Source organism: Zonotrichia leucophrys, chromosome 7 (genome assembly GCF_028769735.1).
Source record: "Zonotrichia leucophrys gambelii isolate GWCS_2022_RI chromosome 7, RI_Zleu_2.0, whole genome shotgun sequence".
NCBI classification, from domain to species: domain Eukaryota; kingdom Metazoa; phylum Chordata; class Aves; order Passeriformes; family Passerellidae; genus Zonotrichia; species Zonotrichia leucophrys.
This window is the reverse complement of record NC_088177.1, coordinates 23,274,110-23,294,521: the sequence shown is the minus strand read 5'-3', so window position 1 is coordinate 23,294,521 and position 20,412 is coordinate 23,274,110. Positions and strand designations below refer to the sequence as shown.

The 20,412-nt window shown below is 37.3% G+C and overlaps 1 protein-coding gene across 2 annotated transcripts in view; it reads left to right on the top strand.

The window, feature by feature from the left end:
• Nucleotides 1-20,412, top strand: part of AGPS (alkylglycerone phosphate synthase) — a 50,051-nt gene that overhangs the window by 12,908 nt on the left and 16,731 nt on the right. For both annotated transcript variants that reach the window (XM_064718345.1, XM_064718344.1), the window contains exons 3-14: nucleotides 1,371-1,461; nucleotides 5,656-5,776; nucleotides 5,858-5,932; nucleotides 7,539-7,610; nucleotides 8,411-8,490; nucleotides 10,059-10,139; nucleotides 11,200-11,325; nucleotides 13,352-13,460; nucleotides 13,889-14,016; nucleotides 16,612-16,663; nucleotides 18,854-18,930; nucleotides 20,093-20,205. In XM_064718345.1, the coding sequence (XP_064574415.1) occupies nucleotides 1,371-1,461; nucleotides 5,656-5,776; nucleotides 5,858-5,932; nucleotides 7,539-7,610; nucleotides 8,411-8,490; nucleotides 10,059-10,139; nucleotides 11,200-11,325; nucleotides 13,352-13,460; nucleotides 13,889-14,016; nucleotides 16,612-16,663; nucleotides 18,854-18,930; nucleotides 20,093-20,205 (1,125 nt within the window). The remainder of the gene's footprint in view (nucleotides 1-1,370; nucleotides 1,462-5,655; nucleotides 5,777-5,857; nucleotides 5,933-7,538; nucleotides 7,611-8,410; nucleotides 8,491-10,058; nucleotides 10,140-11,199; nucleotides 11,326-13,351; nucleotides 13,461-13,888; nucleotides 14,017-16,611; nucleotides 16,664-18,853; nucleotides 18,931-20,092; nucleotides 20,206-20,412) is intronic.

The following is a 20,412-nucleotide window of genomic DNA, read 5'->3' as shown; positions in this document are numbered from 1 at the left end:
AAAGCTTGCTTCCTGATCAGTCATGCATTGCAGTAAACTAACAACTTCTATGCTGTGACTTCTGTCTGTGTCTTGAACTTAAAAGTTTTGGGGTTTCTGATAGTTTTAGTTGTCCTTTGAGTAAGTGATTAAGGTTACCCTCGCAATCCAGCTGTAATGATAGTTTGGCAATACTAAGAAGTAGGTCTGGAGAAGAAAACACACCAAGCTGACCTGCAAACTCTTGATGCAAATGCACTAAACTTTCATTGCTTATTGCACTTTCTTCTTCAAAAAATTGACTTAATTTTTGTATGAGTTTGATGAAATAATAACAACTGTTATAGGAGGAATGACTGAATACTCTCTTCCATGTTGAAGAGTCTAGCTTGAGTTAACATTGTTGCCTTTTAATTCTAGGATTAGAGCAGGAGGTTTGTCAGTAGAAGAGCTGGAGGGGTAGTTGAGATGAGGAAACAAAAGGAATTGATCATTTTGTGTAACAGGTGACTCAGTTGTAGAGTTGGTTGCACCAGCTGTGAAGGACAGGGTCATAACTGGATTTACACTGACTGAGTGATGTTAGAGGGAAGACCCAGTTAGGTCTAATGCAGTGACCCAGGTGATGACTATGGTAAGGATTCTCAGCTGCTAAAAGCTCTTAATATCAAAGGAAGATCTTATTTCTTCTCTCTTCTGGGAATACTTTTGAACACACAAACATAAACATGCTGAAGGTGTGTATATGTATACAATTAGTAGCAGTAGTTTCTTGCTGTTTTCAGTGTTTTCAGTTCCCAGCCTTCTGTGTTTTCACATGTGGTGCACATGGTCAAAACTGGCTCCTCTGTCCCTTGTCTCTAAGTCTGCATTTGTCACATGGCTAGCTCTTGCCAGACAGTTTGTGCTGGAAATAATTTTACAGTGCTTGATGTATTCTGATGCATTTTGATGATGAAGGGGGAGCTCTAATACTGTTTGTTTCCTTGGAAGTGTAAGGTGTACTGAAATGGGTTTGTGTGTCTGAGACTGCTGTTCCATTGCAGTGTGTCCTCTGTCTGTAACCAGCGTGTGAACTTGGGTGCTGCTCTCTACACTGCTGCAAGGGAGAGACCTTTCTAAAGAGTGGTGGGGTGGGATAACTGAAAAGCCTTATGGCCAAAGCAAATTATACCATGCTGACAAATGATTTGATTCTGTGTGAAGTAAAGAGCAGCTAAATATAATGAAATACACAGTTGCATGAAAAATGAATGTGCAGAAGCCTTGCAGGCTTGTAGGTAAAGAGTTTCATTTAAAACTTCTGTTTGTGCATACATAAAATTGAAAGAAGTGTATCTGACATACATTCTTTTAATTTAAAATGACCCTATGTAATATTGACTTTTCAGGTACAGATTAGGTGGTATGGTATTACCAACTTTTAAGGAATGGATAGAAAAAACCTTTGGAGCAAGTCTGGAGCACAAAACTACCTCTAGAGTAAGTAAATAGCTGAACCAGTTCCTTTGAACATTAGTCTTGGTGATAATCAAGACCACACTGTTAAAGATGATTCAGCTGTCACACATATTTGATTTAAATATAGTGTATTAATACTTCAGAGTTTTTGGGGAAAAAAAAAATTGGTGTAGAACTACTATTTGAAACCTTCTATGTCTTAGCATGACTTGTGGTTTCAGGATAACTGGTAGTACATTTATTGAAGTGAAAGTTTCCAACACAGGGAGTTTTTTGTCCTGCCTGTAGCTTGCATTTCAAGACTGTAGAAACTGTTAGCTCAGAGGAAATTGTTTATACAACATTAATGTTATTCATGATAACAGAGATACAAAATACAGGGAAGTTAAACTGTGATGTGTTTTTGGTGTGTTGAAAGATGTCAAAGTTCTTATTTGACAGTAATTTTTATTATATGTCTGGGTGCTGAAAACTGACTACCAGGATACTCAAGATTAAGATGAATGTTTTCAGAAAAATAACACATTGCCAGTGTTCTGGGTTTTGGAAGTCATACATACTTTGCTTTTTAGAAAGAGTAACTTAAGTTAGAGCCAGGAGACCTGGCTCCCTGATTAGAATCCCTTTGAAGCTGCAGGTTCCTGACTAGATAGCTGCTAAGGCAGTATTGGAAGCAGGCTGTGCTTGTACTGTGACTGTAGCAACCCCGCTGTGGGTAATGGTTCTTCCCATCTCTTGAGTGAGTTCAAGTTTGAAGCAAGTAATATCATAGAGCCTGAAAACCTAAGTGTTTTTTCAGTCTTCTATTAATCAAGGCATTATTTCATCTGCTGTGGATTACAGGATCTCCACCTGCAAATATACTTTGAAGAATTCATCTGGATGTGTTTTTGTTGACCAGGGTTGCTCTTAAATGGCAGCCACTTTAACTTGCTCTGAACAGAGGTCTAGAGAACTGTTATTCCCATTTTACATGCAGAGAAAGGACAGAGCAAAGCAGAATTGCAGGACAAGCACATATTTTTTAATAATACCCTGATTCTACAGTATGTCTTGCAGACCAGCTGCCCAGGATATCTGCCAGCAGTGTTGAGTGCTTTCCTGTTATGTTGTGTCCCTCTGGTTTTAATGGTCTTGTAATGTGAAACAGGCTGCCTACTTTGATATGGGATAGGACTCTTTGGAGTGTCCAATCTATACCTGGACTTCTCATAGCTAATCTCAAATACTGCTGCAGGTCCCTCATTTTCATGGCTGTCATCACTCCAAGGTGTATTTCAGGTTGCCATGCAATGCTGGGTTTTCAACTTCTCCTCTCCCCTAAGCATGAAGAAACTCAGATGCAGGAACAGCAGTAGGGAAGCCATCTCTTGGTTCATTTGTCTTCCTGTGCCATCTCCTCCTGCCTTTGTCATGTAAGATTGGAGGGTTCCCTGTTGCATGTGACTTTTGTGTTTTAATTAATAACAGTAAATATACCTGCTTCTGTGATCTTCAAGATCTGTTGATGCTCTTTATTTTTTCAGACCAAATTTAACATAGAGAGCAGTTTAGACCTATTTCACATAGGTTTCCTGACTAGCTTTTCAGGGTGCGAATTTTAAGATATTTCAGTCCTATGAAAATAAATAAAGATACATTTTTGTTTGTCACTGTGCATAAGATTTTTATAGATAAATATTAACTTTTTAATCTTGGAGATTAAAACTTAAAGATTAAAAAACTTGTGGAAAAGTTATAAAAATCAAGATGCTTAAAACCATCTGCAAAGAATTGTTATAGCTGTTAAGTAGTTCATGCTCTTGACAACAAAGATCTTCAGACACTTAGTGTTCAACTTGATATGAAATAATTCTGTCTGTGGAAATCCATTAAGAAAAAAAAGTTTGACATCTAAAATGTAAATACAGATTGTGAGGGTTTTTCTTAAAACAAATTATTTGAAGATCTTTATTTGGTACCCATTTGTTTCTTATGTTTCCTGTGTTGCTATCAGAGTTCTTTGGGCTAGCAAGCAGCACTGTGTCAATGTGCATTAAGAGCAGAATAGGAAGAGCGGCAGTTCAGCACCAGATTTACATCACGTTTACTGTGACTGGCTCCTAAAATGCAGGTGTCTTAGTAATGGAGTGCCTCTCACTTACCAGCACCTAATTTCAGCTTCTGTGTTTGTAGATGACGAGATGAATATATTGAGGGAAAAGGCTTTTTTTGAGCTGTCTGACACCTTATTTCAATAATTATAGCATTATCCTTAAAGCAAGTCAGGATGCCACATATGCTCTTCTAGAAGTCAAATCACTGTTAAAACTGCATTTTCTTTGTCATATGTTCCACATGAAAATTCTAATGCAAACTTTTGGCTATCCCCTTGAACCTGTGAAAGATGCCAGCTATTGCTAATGAACATCTCATGCCGCTATTTCTTTCTGAATGATTCCTGTCAGTATTCTTAATTTCTTCATAAACTTACATAGTTTTTGTAAGGTGGACACTCCATCACTTTGCTGATAACTTTAAATCTTACCTTCATGAACTCTCACAACTCAACCTGTTCAGAATAGACTGCTGCTGGTTCTGCCATATATTGGCAAAAAGTAGTAGCTGCTCTGAAGATTGTGTAGAGCAAAGATAGGAAAAACTCTGTTCTAGGAAAGAAAACTTTATTGGGAATATACATTTTGTAGAAGGCCAACTTCAGAAGAGGAAAGCACAGTGAATTCCATTTTGTTATATTCTGTGTTTGCATTTGTCACAAAGTATAGGTAGGGCTTGCCAAAGAGATGTCTTCAATTTCTTTGACTAGGTGGGACATTACTGCACAATACTTTTTGATGGTAGGGCTGTAAATGAGTTCTTTCTGGAATCCTTCCTGAGAGCTTTACAGCAAAAGTGCAAGCACATTCTTCTCTTTGGGTTGGTGTCAGTTCATTTTCCAGCAAGGCTTGCATGGAAGAAGTGTGAAAGCAGTGCCCTCTTCTAACTAATTTTTGTAAAAGCCGTGATTTTTAAAAGTGTATTTAAAATAAAAGACATGGTGGTAAAAACACTTTCAGTTCTGCTCTCAGACTTGATGGATTCAGTTAACAGGAAATAAGACTCTTGACCAACATTTTCTTTTGCAATAAGACTTGAAGTCAAGAAGTTATATTTTGGTCATCAGACAAGCTTTTTATCTAATTAAAGAACTCTTTAATTAGAGGCCATTTGTGATAGAAGACATATTCCTTTAGGGAGATTACTCATATTTGCTCCATTTTTAAGGAGAAAAAAAGGCATGATTTTTTGGAATCTTCAAAGCACATAAGAATCTTATACTTAATGTCTGCAAAATATTTTTTTTAATCTGGATCATGTAAAGAATTCTTGTTCTCTGAGTGGGTTTTAAAAGTTGACACATGAACTACATTCTTATGTGCCCAGTAATTGGAAGTGGAGCTCAGAAAAGAGAATTAAGTGGTTGTGTCTACACTTTGAGAAGCTGTAAGAGTACTAGACAAGACGTCTGTTGGAAGAACCTGGAAGAATGGGCTGTTAGAAAATCCTAAGCAGAGGTTTTCCCTCTGGTTTACAGAATCTTGATTTAAGGTCTGTTGGTAAGTCAGAATGTCCTGTGTAGATTCTTGGAAAGAAGAACACCTTTCCCAGATGTTGTTCTTGGGGACTTTAGATGGAGACTATGTATGTGACTCAGACATGGGTTTTATGGGATCTTTGTTACAGGTGAGGTCTGCTTAATGCATGCCAGTTATGTTATATATCAGTCAATCTTAGTTTTGCCTAGCTCTGGACTTCTGATTAGGCTTTGGTCCAATTTGCATTTAAATCTCAGGACATAGAGGGGAGGTGTGTTAGTGAAAGCGTAACTGTAAGGAGAAGAATTTGCAGTGTGTAGTGGCTTTAGTATGTGTTCTGGTACCTTGGGAAGTCTTAAAAAGAGAATTTGTTCAATATGCATTCATAAGCTCATGTATTTCTCCATATTTATCAGGAGAAAGAAAGGTAAGAATGTGCCACTGAAATAAAACTTCTTGTGTGCAGAGTAGGATAAGCTGGATTGGTGGTTGAAGATGTGAAGAAGAACTGATGTCTTTCTGATATGGAATAGATGTGTTTGGGTATCAGTCAGTGTTAGCCTGTTTTTATTATTTCTGTTGTACAGAAATACTTTGAGAGTGAACTTACCTTAAATTTATTGATTTCCTTGTATTGTAGGCATCTTTAAATGTTAATGATGTACCTCCATCCATTGTAAATGAAGAATTTCTTCAGGATCTTAGAGCCACTAAAATCTCATATTCCCAGGATGCAGAAGATAGGGTATTCAGAGCTCATGGTAAGAGAACTTCATTGGTATAACTGTGCTGCTTTCAACACTTTCTTGTCTGACCATGGTAACTTATTGTTTGTGTTCCAGGCCACTGCCTACACGAGATATTTGTACTCAGGGAAGGAATGTTTAAGCGAATTCCTGATATAGTTGTATGGCCTGGTAAGTTTTTATTGTCATCATCTCCCTTCTGAGCTGGGCCATTGTTTACTAAACTCTTGTGCTTTCTGGTCAGGGGCAAACTGCCTCTTGGTTCACTGGCTTCACTCATCTTTACAGAAACTGAAGGAATTTTCTCATGAATGGTAATCATGATTGTTTAGCAACTGGACTGCTGGTTGTGTCTGTGAAATCCCATCATTTTGTAGTGAAGTCACTTCATTATTAAATATAGCTGAAGTTTGTTGGCTGATGAATTCACCACTTAAAATAACCACTGTGTAATGTGAATGTGTATGTTCAGCAAGAGCAGTTGTCAAAAATGACAGTCTCAATTTTGGGTTCTAAAGGTGTACATGATGCTAGAGAGGTAGTGAAATGTTTGCACTGAAGAACTTTTGGTTTTTTACATGCTGTACTTTAGTAAAAACAAAGTGTAACACCTGTAAATCCTATTAGAACACTCTACAAAAGATCAGTGACTGGAAGAAAGAGCAGTGCAGTCTGAGTATAGGCTAGGCCTGCTTGTTTCTGTCTAGTAAAAGGATACAAATGCTTTTTTTTTACTTGAGTCGTGTGCCCTCTGGTCACTAGGAACTACTCCATGTGTGAACCAAACTTCACTTCAGTAGTGAACTAAAAGGTCATTTGATCTAAGTAAATGTCAATTTCTGTTCAGTTGTATGCTTCCAACTGTTTTGTTACTTTTATAACTTTGATAGCTGCACTGCATTAAAAACTCAAAATTTCTTGTAAGAACTTAGTCCTACTCAGTTTTCCTTCCTTTATTTAGAGGAAAAAATCACATATGGGAAGCATGAAAAGAGGCACTGTAAGATGAAATTCATTACTTGAGGCCAGGTGCTCTGGAGCACTGGTGACTGTGAACAGTACTTGCCACAACTTCTATTTTGTGTAGCTCCAAAAGCTGAAACAAAATGATTGACTACCTTCATTTAAAACATCTCTGTATGACAAGAGCGAAGCAGCCAGAGTTTGGAAACTATTTATTTAGCCCTGCTCATTCTTTGCTGTTTGTACAAACTCATGTATGCAATGTATTTGATCCCTTTTTTGATCCTTTTACTTGGCTGTGCACAAACATTTCCACCTCCCTCTTTGACCAGGTACAGAATGCATCCTGAAAAACTAGATTTCATCAGCAACTCCTCTTCTGAAACTGAATGTCATTCAGGAAGAAAGAAATGTGCTGTTTATCTCTCAGAAGAGACTTATTTCTCACTTAAAATAAATTGGACAGCCAGTTTTCAATAAAAGCTTTACATGTGATTTGTTCTCCAAGATACCTAGATGAATTGTTAACTGTTTGGTGGTCCATCCTGCCCTGAGAATTTGCAAGAGGTTTCAATCCATGAGTAGAGCAAGAGACTAAGACTGTAGTTAGTTCTTCAAATGTAGAATTGTTTGAGTCTAAACTTTACTCTATAACTGATACTTCTGAGCCCAGCTCTTATTTATTGCCTACCTTTGAAATGTCCTCCTTGCTGGTGTTGGAAAAGGGGCTGCTGCTTAATGAGACTGCAGTATTTAGTAATAAGCACAAATAACAAGCACAAAGTCTGGTTTTTAACTGTTTGTTCTTTTTTAGTTTGCCATGAAGATGTAGTTAAAATTGTGGAATTGGCCTGCAAACACAATCTCTGCATAATACCATTTGGTGGTAAGTGAAATGATGAAATCTCCTAACTGTTTAAGGTTATTCCTGAAAATGTCTTCAATTTAAATATGTGTTCTTCATTACTTGTGCTGTGTTCCCACAACTTATATAAATTAGGGGTTTTTGTTGCACTGTTGAAATTCAAAGTTTCAGAGGGGATTGTGGTCAAAACACTACCTCAGAATTATGCTATTTTCCTTTTAGATGTTGTTCAGTAGAAACTCCTGTTTGAAGGGGTTTTCAGAAAGTATTCCAGATACAGAGTACAGCTAAAGGCCTGTACAATCTGTGTCCTCCACAGCCTAAAGAATCCATAAAGGACTTCCAGTTTTCACTGTGGATGTCTTCTCCTCTAAGCCTGCTGAAGTAGAGTTGTGAGCTACCTTGTTTTAACATAGAGCTTAGAAAACACGGGGTTTTGGCTTTCATGAGCTCATTCTGTGATAAGGTTTTTGTCAAGAAAATATAGTTCTCTGTTTCTTGAATGGCTTTCTTTGTAATTTCTTATCCTTCTTTGTTTTAAAGATCTGTGCAGAGCTTAACAGAAGCAGCTGAGATGGTCATAGAATGTCATATCTGTTATGGAGTGCTGCTGAAGCATTGTTCAGCTCCACAGCTGCCTTGATTTTGTGAAACCTGGAGAAGGAGCAGCCTTAAGAGGCTAATCACTAGCCTCAAACAGTTAACTTCAGTGATCTTTCTTTATTCAGTTCTTTATCAGAAAGGAGGGAGAGAGGCATTCTATTGGAAGAAAAGCTACCTGAGAATTTTATGATCACAGAATATCATTCCCATATTTGCAGGAGGGACGAGTGTCTCTAGTGCTCTTGAATGTCCTGAAGAAGAAAAAAGAACAATTGTCTCCCTGGATACATCACAAATGGTATGATCTCTTAAATAAGTTTTATTTTAGTTTTTTAAAATCATCCTACAGTTACTTTGGTGATCATTACAGAATGACATTTCTTTATTTTCCACAATAAAGTAGGGATGGAAGTATTAATTATCACCATGATTATTAAACTGGTACTCCTTCAGTTTGTTTTTCTGATATTAGTCCTGTACTACTTCATATGACCTGTATATATTCAATAAAAAAAAAATCACTGTTAAGCCTTATAGCAGCTTCAAGTGATCAAACTCAGAGAAAGCTCCTCTTCTTCTATATTGGAATTTGTATCTGAGGATAAATGAAAGACTAGGAGGAAGTTGTTATTGAAAATTTCACTAGTTCTTGCACTAGACTTCAAATTACTTAAAACAAAGATTGATAAGGTGACCTAATATATATAAATCAACTTGAAGGATAAACTTTCAAGAAATAACTGGGGTTTTTGTCTAGATAGCATCTTGAGAATGTGAAGTTCATAGCTTTATGGCAGTCTAGAAATGAAGTTCTGTAAAATTTATTGCTAGTTTTCATCTTTTCATTATGAAGGAGCTTTGTACTTTTAAAATAGATTTATGGCTACTTGGTAATGAGATGCTTCAGAAACAGCTCTGTATCTTTGATGTAAGGCTCTACTGCCTTCAGGTACTTGCTGAGCTTATTAACTCCCTTAGCCTTGAAGGTAAGACCTGGGGTTTGGCTCAGTTTTCTGCACTCAGTGGTTCTTCAGTTAAACAAAGTGATTTTTTTTCTGCAGAGGTGGTACTTGTATGTTGAAGGAAGCTCTTCAGGTGTCTATGCAGAATGAAATCCAACAAGTCACTTGTGACTCAGGCCTTCATTTGAACTCCTTGATTTATAGCCCACAGCTTTGACTTCTGTCAGGTTTAGGTGTGGCAGGGAAATGTGGTTAATTCTTACTATCTTGGTTTTTTGTCAGCTAGATGGGTAAATAAGCATTGAGTCAGAAAAAAAAAACAGTTTCAGGTGTCTTGAATGACTGCCAGCCAGTTCTTGTAATCATTAATGAAGAGAGAAAATAAGAAAATTAAGGTGAAAGGAAGCATTGTCAAAGTTAAAACATATGTGTCTGAGAGCAGTTGATTGCTGAAGCTTTACTATTTTAATAAACACTTAATGGTTATCTTTATGTTATATAAGGTCCCTATTGCATAAAAACTGATTTATATAGGCATCTGAGATCAGTTAAGCAGCTGAAATAGTTGACTTTGAATAATTAGTTAGCCCATACCTTGTGAGAGGGAGACTCCTGCAAGAGTTTTGATTTAATTCTTTCTGGCTTTTTTTGCTTTTTATTCTGTAAACATCCCTGGTATAAATTGACAGATAAATGTGTTAGTCTCTTGTAGTGGTGACTGTAAATTGAAACCTGTTGTGTAGCAGTTTGAGGGAGTGAAGAGCCTCAGCTTCCACTGGTGTAGTAACTGGAGTGGTATTAATAGTAAATTGTATGACTAAGTATGTTGATCCTATAGCATTAGAGAAGGAAGTAAACAGAAATCTTAAACACTCATTCTTAGTTTTAATTGGCTTTTCAACAGAATCGGATTCTCTGGATAGATGAAAAAAACTTAACAGCTTGTGTAGAAGCTGGCATTGTTGGACAAGATCTGGAAAAACAGGTATTTTTATCTGGTTACATTTCTAGTATTTTTTTTATATTTTTCTTGGGTATTGTTCATGTCTTGTCCAAATCATTGAATTCTAGCTTAATTCTTGTGTGTTTTCATGCAACTGGTAAGAATTACATGCAGTGGTATGAACCCACCCTTCCTAACACATGACCAGTAAACATACAAAGCCACAAGTTCCTGTGATATAGAGAAAACCATGAGCTAAATGAATTGCTGTAAACAGGATGTAGAAGTGACTTTCAGCCTTTAAGTTAGAACCACTATGTACAACAGAACATAGTTAATGATCCATGTTACATGGTATACTTAAATACAGCTGTTCAACATGATTGTTATCAGTTGGTCAGTGCACACTGATTATCTCAAATGCACTAATGCAGTTATCACTTAATGTGAGATTGCTTGGCCTTTAGTTCTTGCTGTTTGACAGCTGTGGTGTTGTGATTCTGAGGGCATCCCGTCAACCTCAGGTGCTGTGCAGATGGCAAGGCCAAGTTAATGCAGAAAAATGAGAAACAAGTGACTACTTAATGTACAGGAATGCATGATCTGCATCACAAGCAGTTGACGGTGTTGCATACAGGAAGCCCAACCAGATGGCTGTATATTAAAACACATCTCTCCTTGAGAGAATTAAGTACAGGCAATTTGCTCAAATTTTCTGCAGACCTGCTGCATATCACATTAGGATAGAAGAAACAAGAGATTAAGTGCCTTATTTATTGGCAGCATTTGTGCAAAGTTGGCAGTTACTTAAGTTATAACTTCTTTTTGCAGATGAATTTTCACCTTGTTTTGAGCAATAGAGTTCTCAGTTTTAAAATACAGGAGAAGGAGTATCATGGGTGATATGTAGCACAGGTATGCACAGTAGAAGCAGAATCAATTTGCATGTCATGTACATATCCAAAATAAAACTTTCATAAATGGGTGTGTGATAAGGACAGTTATTTAAAAAAAAATAAACAACCCAAACAAGTATAGCACATTGAATTTGGAGTACTAAGTTAAGGCAGGACCTGTAGGATGTATTTTTTCTTTTCTTTAGCTTGCTGAAAGTGGCTTCTGTACAGGCCACGAACCAGACTCCATGGAATTCAGTTCACTGGGAGGCTGGGTAGCAACACGAGCATCAGGCATGAAAAAAAACATCTATGGAAACATTGAAGATCTGGTAAGTATCTTGTTTTAATGCTTGTTATAATTTTTTAATACTTGTTATAATTTTTCTGTTCAGATATTTAACTTTTATAATGACTCACAGTGGGAGGGTAAATAGTGTTTCTTTGTGTAATACAGTTGTGGCATCAAGCCTTGACTGACATGCTTGTTTCCTTGTTTTTGGTATTAGTACTAGTAATCCTTATCACTGACATAAAAGTAATTCTCATTTGAGCACTCACTGACCAGCTTAAGGAATTGTTACTCTGTCTTGACTCTGGTGCTGTCTTCTACTCTTTTGGACTCTCTATTCGTCCAGTGTAATAATCCTGTCAAACTTCAGAAGTCCCATGGTCTCTCCTACCTGTTGTGTGTACCTGAATGAAGATGTCTAGCTGAGCTGACAGCAAGCAAGCTCCCCACCTTCCCACATGCCCATGGTTAGCAGTATGGTTTAAATCAGTAGGCTGATCTAACTGAGCATGTGGGTGCACAGTGGTGAGATCTAGTGCCACCACATGGTCTGTAGGAACCCAGAGGAAAGAAGCAGTGGACTGGGAATGGCCGTGTTCTACTCTTGACTTTGTTTTAGTCATTAAAATGGTTCAACTTTATATTAACTCAGATAATTTTTTGACTTTTAAGCATACTTTCTGATTTTAAAGTCTATGTTTTCTGTTACATTGAATGCATTGAAGATAAATCATCACTGCTCAGACTTTGCCTGCCTTTTTGCTTCAAACTTTCAGCTTTCTCTGATAATTTGTTTAATCCTTCCATGTGTGAATGTTTTCCTTCTTTCTTGCAGCACTCTCTAGGTAATGTATCCTTGTTACCTCAGGCTTTGTCATCAGCTCATAGCTTAGACATATTTGTTCTGTGCACAGATGTCACTGTCAGTGACTGAGGCTGGCAGGAACTACTCAGTTTTTATTCAGTAGTCCTGGCTGAAGTAAAACTCGTAGCTCTTACAAAGTGTCATCATTCCCCTGCTGCCTGAATGGTACAGTTTTGCTTGTTCTGGGAGTGGGAAGAAGGCTTCTCTATTATGGAACGATAACTTCAGGCTAAAACTGCTTCTGAAATTTTCATTAGGAGGAAATAGGATTGAAAATTGATTCAGAACAGTTCATGAGTTTCAAAATAGCACAGTGAGAATGTTTCAAGGAGTGTTTACCTTTTGAGGACCTTTATATCTTGAAACTGTGTGTTATATAAGCTGCCTAAAATCCACTTAATGCAGAATCAATGGTTCATAAATTGCATGGAGTGAAAATTACTTAACTACCTGTGCGTGAAAGTTGTAAAGCCATTAGCTGAAATTCAGTAATTTTGCTTAATTTGAAGGCATCACTAAAGCAAAGCTGAAACTCTGCCCTTCTTTGGTATAAAATAGAGGATTGAATTGAATAGAGGATTAAGACAATCCACGTGGGCTCTATTGCATTGGCCTGAATGAAGCTGGAAACAATAACATTGAAAAATATTTTTTAAAAAACAACCTCCTAGCCCTGCACATGTGTCAGTCTTATGGCAGCTTTTATATTGATAATCTATTTCACAAAGTATTTCACTACTTCTGTCTTTCCTCCTAATTGAAATATTTCTGTAGCAATCAATGACTGAATTATAGTAGCTTCATCAAACAGCAGTTCTAAAGCAAAACTTAAGCAAAGTTTAAGCCCTCACTTTTTCCCTCTGTAGTACAATGTGTATTCTGATTGAAGTCCTGGTGTATATAAAGTTCTATCTGTGGAGTTCTACACTGAGGAGCAAAACAGTTTTAGCTGGTATTGCCTGGATGTAGCCACCAGTTGATATGGTCTGTCATAGAATGGAAATTATCTGCTGTGTGGGGAAACCATGCTGTGTCAAAATCATGGTTGGTAACAGTTCTCAGGTTCTTGGGATTGCCTACAGAATGTCTAAAACCTATAAGGCCAAACTGTATCAAACTTAATATGTTTTGTGGAAAAGAAATATAATAAAAATCTGTGCTTAATGCTAGTACTGATAGTCATTGCACTTTGTTTAAACAGGTGATCCATATAAAAATGGTAACTCCTAGAGGAATAGTAGAAAAAAACTGTCAAGTACCTCGCATGTCAACAGGACCTGATATCCATCACTTCATTATGGGATCTGAAGGTACAAACAGAGTAATTTCTAATGCTGCATCTTAATTCAGCTTCAATAATGCTTGATTATTTGAGCATCTTTAATGCTGTGGCTTCCAGCGTGTCAATGGGTGGCATTGTGCAGGCATGAATTTCTTGTGTTAGAATAAAACACTGAGACCTTAATTAGGACTGTGCAGTTGCAGCTTTTAACACTGCTTTAAATGGACCTGTGGTCCATACTAGCCTACAAGTCTAGTAACAAAGACCACAATTTAGACAGTATTTTTTGAGCATTCACCATGTAAAAAGTAAGGAATAAATCACCTGTTACTGCAAACTGAATTTTGGGGATTTCTGATTTATGTTAACTTACAACATTCTGGTACATGTTAAGTTGGGTAGCTTGCAAGCAGTTCATCCTGGAACATTTTGCTCAGTTTTTCTCCTCTCCTGAAGGAACGCTTGGAGTGGTTACTGAAGTTACGATAAAGATTCGCCCGGTCCCCGAGTACCAGAAGTACGGCTCTGTGGTCTTCCCCAACTTTGAGCGAGGGGTGGCCTGCTTGAGGGAAGTGGCAAAGCAGGTAAAGAAAAGCTGACTGTTGACTTCACTTAAGGACTCATGGATTCTAGCAGTAGGGGTGTATTTGTGCTTCAGTATTTCTGCACTTGATAACCAGGAATTTGAGGTAGGAATCCCATAAGCGTGTATGGTCCATGAAATGCAGGATATGGTCCATGAGGATTTTGGAAATTACTCAGTTGAGGACCGAGCATGTTATGACTTTGCTTGGTATTCTGAGCCAAAGCATGGACAAGCCTTTTAATGGCTTGTTTCAGAGGGAGTTATTTTCATATTGCAGCCTGAAATATTCAGCTGTGTATCTCCTTCAGCTGAGAACTTTACCCTCAGATTAAATAGGACTATGTAAAAGGGACCAGTGTTTAAAGGAATTGATTTGCAGCATACATATAGAAGGCAGTTGAATTCATGGCTTTGAAGTGGTAAAGGAGCAAAAGGAATGCAATGGAAGGATATGGCCTGTATTTAAAAATCACTGCCTGGAGCACAGTGAGGCATGGGCAGGTCAGATGGATATTACCAACTGGAATTGTGCTTAGACTGTGGTATTTAAATAGAGAATAGTGCAGGCAGATGGTTTCAGGTAGTGAAGTACTTTGATATCAAAGTTCTGCAGTACTTTTCCTCAAAGCTATGCATCCAAACAAATCTTAGCCTGGTTATCCTCTTTCTCCGCTGACTAACTTTGCTGTGCTCTGTGCAAAACATACCAAATTATATATATGAATGGTAGAATGCACCCTGAATTGGGGAAATAATTTCAGAAATGTTTTAATTAATGCCAAACTAAACACGGCTTTACATTTTTTCCAGTGATTGGTCTAAATTAATGGCTTAATGTTCCAAGCCAGATGTTCAAACTGGTATGTGAATGACATGTATATGCTAGTCAGCAGCACTTGCCAGTTTTTCTGTCGTGCTTCTACTGCTAGTGCTTGTCCTTCCTTTTAAAGGTACCTAAGCAGACTTTTTGGGAATGCTTAATCATATGGCTGATCAACATTTAAAACCAGTTAAGGAACTCATGTGTTTTCCCTGTCTGTGGGCTTAGTTAGAGGGAAAAAAAGAGGCACTATTTGCCACATAATGTTGCTCCATTTCTAAGCTTCTGTTGCTGCTGCTGCTGTTTCTCTGCTTACTTGAGCCTGAACTACTTATTCTCTTCTGTTGCCCCTCGCATCAATCTGAGTAGTAATTAAAATGATTGCTGTCTGAAAAGCTCTTTCATGTATCAGTCCACTTTAATGTAAGGATAATCAGCCTGTAGGGTGTGGGTGGGTTGGTCTCATTTAAAACCACTCCCACAGCCTTCTGTCCACCTGCCTGGTGAGCTTCCTTAGCTCTTCATATTCTTTCTTCCTCTTGTGTGACCAAATACATATTAATGGTATTGTGAGGAGTGAATGTGTCAAATGAAGTGAAAGAGCAGTACTTCCATATCCACGTGATTAGATGATGACTAGCCTAAAATTCAGACTTTTGTCATATTCCTCTGGCCATACATTTCAGTATGACTGGACATGGCCATCAGTGAGTGTAGGATGTAGGCATATACATGACCAGAAACTTGCCTAAGTGAAGGCAGCTGTTCTTACAGATTTTCAGATTCCTGTACAGAATCTAGATTAAACCCAAGTACAGATTTTGGTTGCAGTCTGACAGCAGAGCATGAGTGTACCAGGTCTAGCCAGGATGAAGTCAGCTTTTTTCATAATAGCATGTGTGGTGGTAGCTTTTGTACTTGTAACCAAAAGTGTGAGTTATTGCTAAACAGTGTTTTAGTTATTGCTAAACAATGTGTACAGTGTCAGGCTTTTTCTGTTTCTCCCTCTCTTCCCACCACCAAGTGTGGGAGCAGATAAGAGGCTGGGACAACTGACCCAAACTGACTAAAGTCAGATACCGTATAGCATCATGATCATAAATAAAATAGAGGGAGATGTTTCATAGGGGTTGCCATTGCTTGAAGACTGGCTGCATATTGGTCAACTGTTGGTAATTGATTGCTTTTTGCATTGTGCTTTTGTGGGGTTTTTCCCCCATTTTGCTTACCAAGCTGTCTTCATCTCAACCCATCGGTTTTTCAGCTTTTGCCCTTCTGATTTTTCTTCCCCATCCCACTAGGGAGGAGACTGAGTGAGCAGCTGTGTAGTGCTCAGCTGCATGCCAAGATGACCTTCAACAATTAAACTTTTTTTATTTTGTTTTTATTATGTGTGTGTCTCTGATTACACAGAAACAAATCTTGATGTAATAAAGCGTACTATCTTTAGTGCATATGCCATTTTAGAAAAACACTCAAAATGTGAAGATCAATATTTTTGGACTATTACTGTGTTGGCTTCAGGTTAAGCTGAAGATTCTCAGTGCATTATATCTAGACCATCTACTATACCTAGTAGATGTTGCATTTCCAGTGAAAACAACCTTATAGTCACCCTGTTTCTATGATGGTGATGGCCAGAGGTCTCTGGTATCAAAGTATGCTTTCTTATATGCTGTTTTGTAATGAAAATTTAATTGTAATGAATTTCAAAGCCAACTGTATAATCTTTTTATTCTTCCTTCCTCTTACTCCCCTGACTGTGCCTCCAAGAGATGTGCTCCTGCATCAATTCGCCTTGTCGACAATGCACAGTTTCAGTTTGGTAAGTATGTGGATCATCATGGAGTGTCATGTTTCCAAGGCCTTTTTAGTAGCTTATGCCTCTTTTGGGTAGTAATTCTTTTGCTCAAATCTAGACAGAGGGCAGTGAACCCAGAGTTTAACTTCAGATAGTGCCATAATGTGAGTCTGGGAAACAGAAGACAGTCTCTGAGGAAACACTATGCACTACTTGAGTCAGTAAAGAGCCATGCTCTGCCTATAAATGAGATGGGTTTTCTGCTATGTTTTCTTTTCTTCACATTTAGTCTATTGGTAAGATTGAAATTCTGGAATCACTTCCTCTATTTTGCTGTAAAGGAGTAGAGATTCTAGTTTTAAAATACAGTACTTGAAACATTTTCTTCCTAAGAGTATTAATAAGAAGTTGGATATGAAAAAAAATCAGAATGCCAGCACCTTATTTTCAAGGTAAGTGGATTGGTTCCTTTAAATTTCATGAAAGCATCTCACAGCTTCCTTAGAATTTGTATGTTTTTAAAACCATTCTGATATCATAATGTTTGATTGGGAGAGAGGTAATGACATATTTGTCCAAAGTGATCTGTCTGTTTTCAAAAAAAAGATAAAGTGATGTAAGTGCTGTAACTGTGTGCAAGTACATCTAAGCTGTTAGGCTTTAGGTATTGAAAGTCAGTGAAGCTACCAGAAATTCCTGGAGACAAAAGATTTAGTAAAATTTCAGCTGGTTCAAATACCTAAATAGGACAATGTCAAAAATGCAGAACAATCATTTCTCAGCAATTCTAAGGGAAAGCTGTCATTTTAAACTCTAGCAAATTTGGTAGAAGATATGTTCTAGCTCAAGACACTCTCATGGAGACTCTAAAGTTCCATGACTCAAAAGCTAATAGCTTGCAGAACTTGCTGAGACCATGCTATTTTGATTGTACCCAGAAGATGAAAATGGAAAGTGTGACTGACCTTGGAAACCTCTACTATGATACTTCAACAAGACAGAATTTCTGAAACTTCTTTTGCACAGAAGCCTCAGTGATGAATCTCAGCTTCAAATGACATTAATGTAGTGGTGTTGAAAAAGCTGAACTTCATTTTTCAAATCAAGGAAATTGTGATTTGGAAGAGCTGAGAGGCCCAACAAGCCTTGCTGCTTGCTTTGCTCATTTTGTGTTACACTGTTCTGCTCAGACATGTCCAACAGAAACAGGTGCATTTCTTTTTCTTTTTTATTTGGGAAGCACAATTTGACCAATTGCAAGCTGTAAACATAGTTTCAGGTGTGTCAATATTGATTTTTCTTGTAATCATTAAGTAATTTTTTAGACTGTGATTTAATAAATTCATGATTTCTCTGTGCTTACTGAAGTGTGCTTGTAGATGTCCTCCTTGGGGTTTGTATCTGCAGAGAAACTCCCTCTTTGCTTAAGAGGAAAAAAGAGCACATAGTTGTTGAAGTTCATGTGTTATTGAGGAGGAAATGCTTTGTGAAGTATTTTAGAAGGAAGTATCATGTAAATGGTGCATAACTTTTTATGAATTGGGCTCACAGCATGTAGGCCAGATGCCAGGCTGCTAAAGTGAAGCAGTAATGAGAGTTCAGAAGTTGTTTGTGACTGAAAACAATGAACAAACAGTAAAAGACTTTCATCTCAATTAAACCCAGTCCTGAGGCAGAAATGTTAATTTAACAGGCTCCAAGACACCATTTGTATATCCTGGTAATTTTAGTTCCCCGTTTGTCATTAAGGAAGCAATAACTAGCTTTATGTAGAAAACTTCACACAAGTGATATAACTGTTAAAGAAAAAAATGCTTAACTCCTAACTTTCACCATGTTTGTTTCAGTGGTTTTGGTGTAACTTTAAAAAAAAGTCACTGATCACTGATTTTTGCTTAGTTTTGTGGTGTAAAAACTAATGAAGTGCTCTCTTAAAAAGTTTCCATAGGCTTGTGAGATCTAAACTAGGGCAGCCTTAATTAAAGTGTCAAATATTTGTGCACAGGTGTACATATGTCTTCAAAAAATTATTGAAACCTTTTCCTAAATCATGTTCTAAATGAGTAGAGAGAATTCTCTTTAATTTTGATAATCAAAATGCTCTGAGCAATTCTAGTAATTTTGACTACCAAGCTATTTTTTCTTTGCCCCTTGAAGTAAGAATCTTAAGAGCACTGTTTCCCTTAATGTGCCTTTTTCTGCTTTTTGCCAAAGGTCATGCTCTTAAACCACAAGTTGCTTCCATTTTTACATCGTTTTTGGATGGACTGAAAAAGTTCTACATCACAAAGGTAATTTCAGGGTATTTAACATTGGTTTGAATTTTGCATTCTATTCATAAAATATAGGATGTTTTTGTAAACTGCTAATGCAGCTGAGTTTGAATGTAACTGATAATACAATGTAAGAACTTGAGGTTCTAAAGGTGGTTGAATTCAAATGAGATTGTGTTTGAGGAGTTGCTCCAAGGGAGCTGTTGTCACTGGTCATACCTGTATACGAGATTAATGTGTCTTGTTTAACAGTAACTTGGTGACAGGGGAAGACTGGAACCAGTTTGCCCAGCTGGCAAACCAGTGATAATCAGTGAATACTGATGGATCAGTGAATACTGATACTATATTTTCATCTTCCTAGATTTTTTCAAGGCATGATCTACCTTGTTATTAGAGTGAGCTAGAATTTTGGAAGATGCTCAAGATATTAGGCAGATTTTCCCACACAAATTGTTTTTTTGTCTTTCTGGAATTCATTCCTTTTTAACCTACAATGATTTAGTGCTAAAATGATGTCACCTAGGCTTTTGTATTAAATATGTTATCTTATTATTGATTTTTTTCCCTCCAAATTACCCAACTAGAGAGTTACTGCAAATATGGGTATTCAAATGTAGAAAAATTTCATTATCTTCCAAGAGTGGGTGTACTTCTGGAAGACAGTGACCAGTGTTGATTCTGCTGTTTTTTCTTAGCTTATTGAAGTGGGAAATAATATATGTCTTGGGACTTCTTTTGTTAGGGAATACATATTCTGTTTAGAGATAGCCCAGAAGTTTTTCCTTCCCTCCACATTCATGATGGTCATAGTTTTCTTCTTGCTTTTTTAGCTGTTTAACATAGGACTAGTTGATTGAATATAAATGTCTCTATTGCTCAAAGCATTTAAGACCTTTTTTTTTTCTACAGCATAGGTAGACAGCTGTTATGCCTATCCTGCTTTTTAGCAGGAGGAAAGAGGTGACAGATAATTTCTGTTATTTCCATTGACCTGTCCTGTCAAGGAAAAACTTAAGTGTTTTGGGAGTAAATTTTGAGACTTTTTTCCCCATCATTCCTCTTAGTTACAGTAACACTTCTGACCAGGGCACATGCCATGTATTTGAAAAGTAAGAACCTGTTCCTTGTATTCTGCCATGTAGACTGTGACTAATGGCAAGTTTGTCTCTCTTTGCAGTTTAAAGGATTTGATCCCAACATCCTGTGTGTAGCTACCTTGCTCTTTGAGGGTGACAGAGAGAAGGTTCTTCAGCATGAGAAGCAAGTCTATGATATTGCCACCAAGTTTGGGTATGCTTTTCAAAGAACATTTTCAATGTGAAGCTGGGAATGAACTGTTCAGGAAAAAATTGGACTACCATATTTTTGTAATGGTTACTGTATGGATATGTTCTTGATTTACTAGTTTGAAGTGGCAGCAGTCAATTAGCTACTGAATGCTCCCTTTGATACATGTGGTTTGTACTAATTAATAGGTTACTTTACTGAAAAACTTCA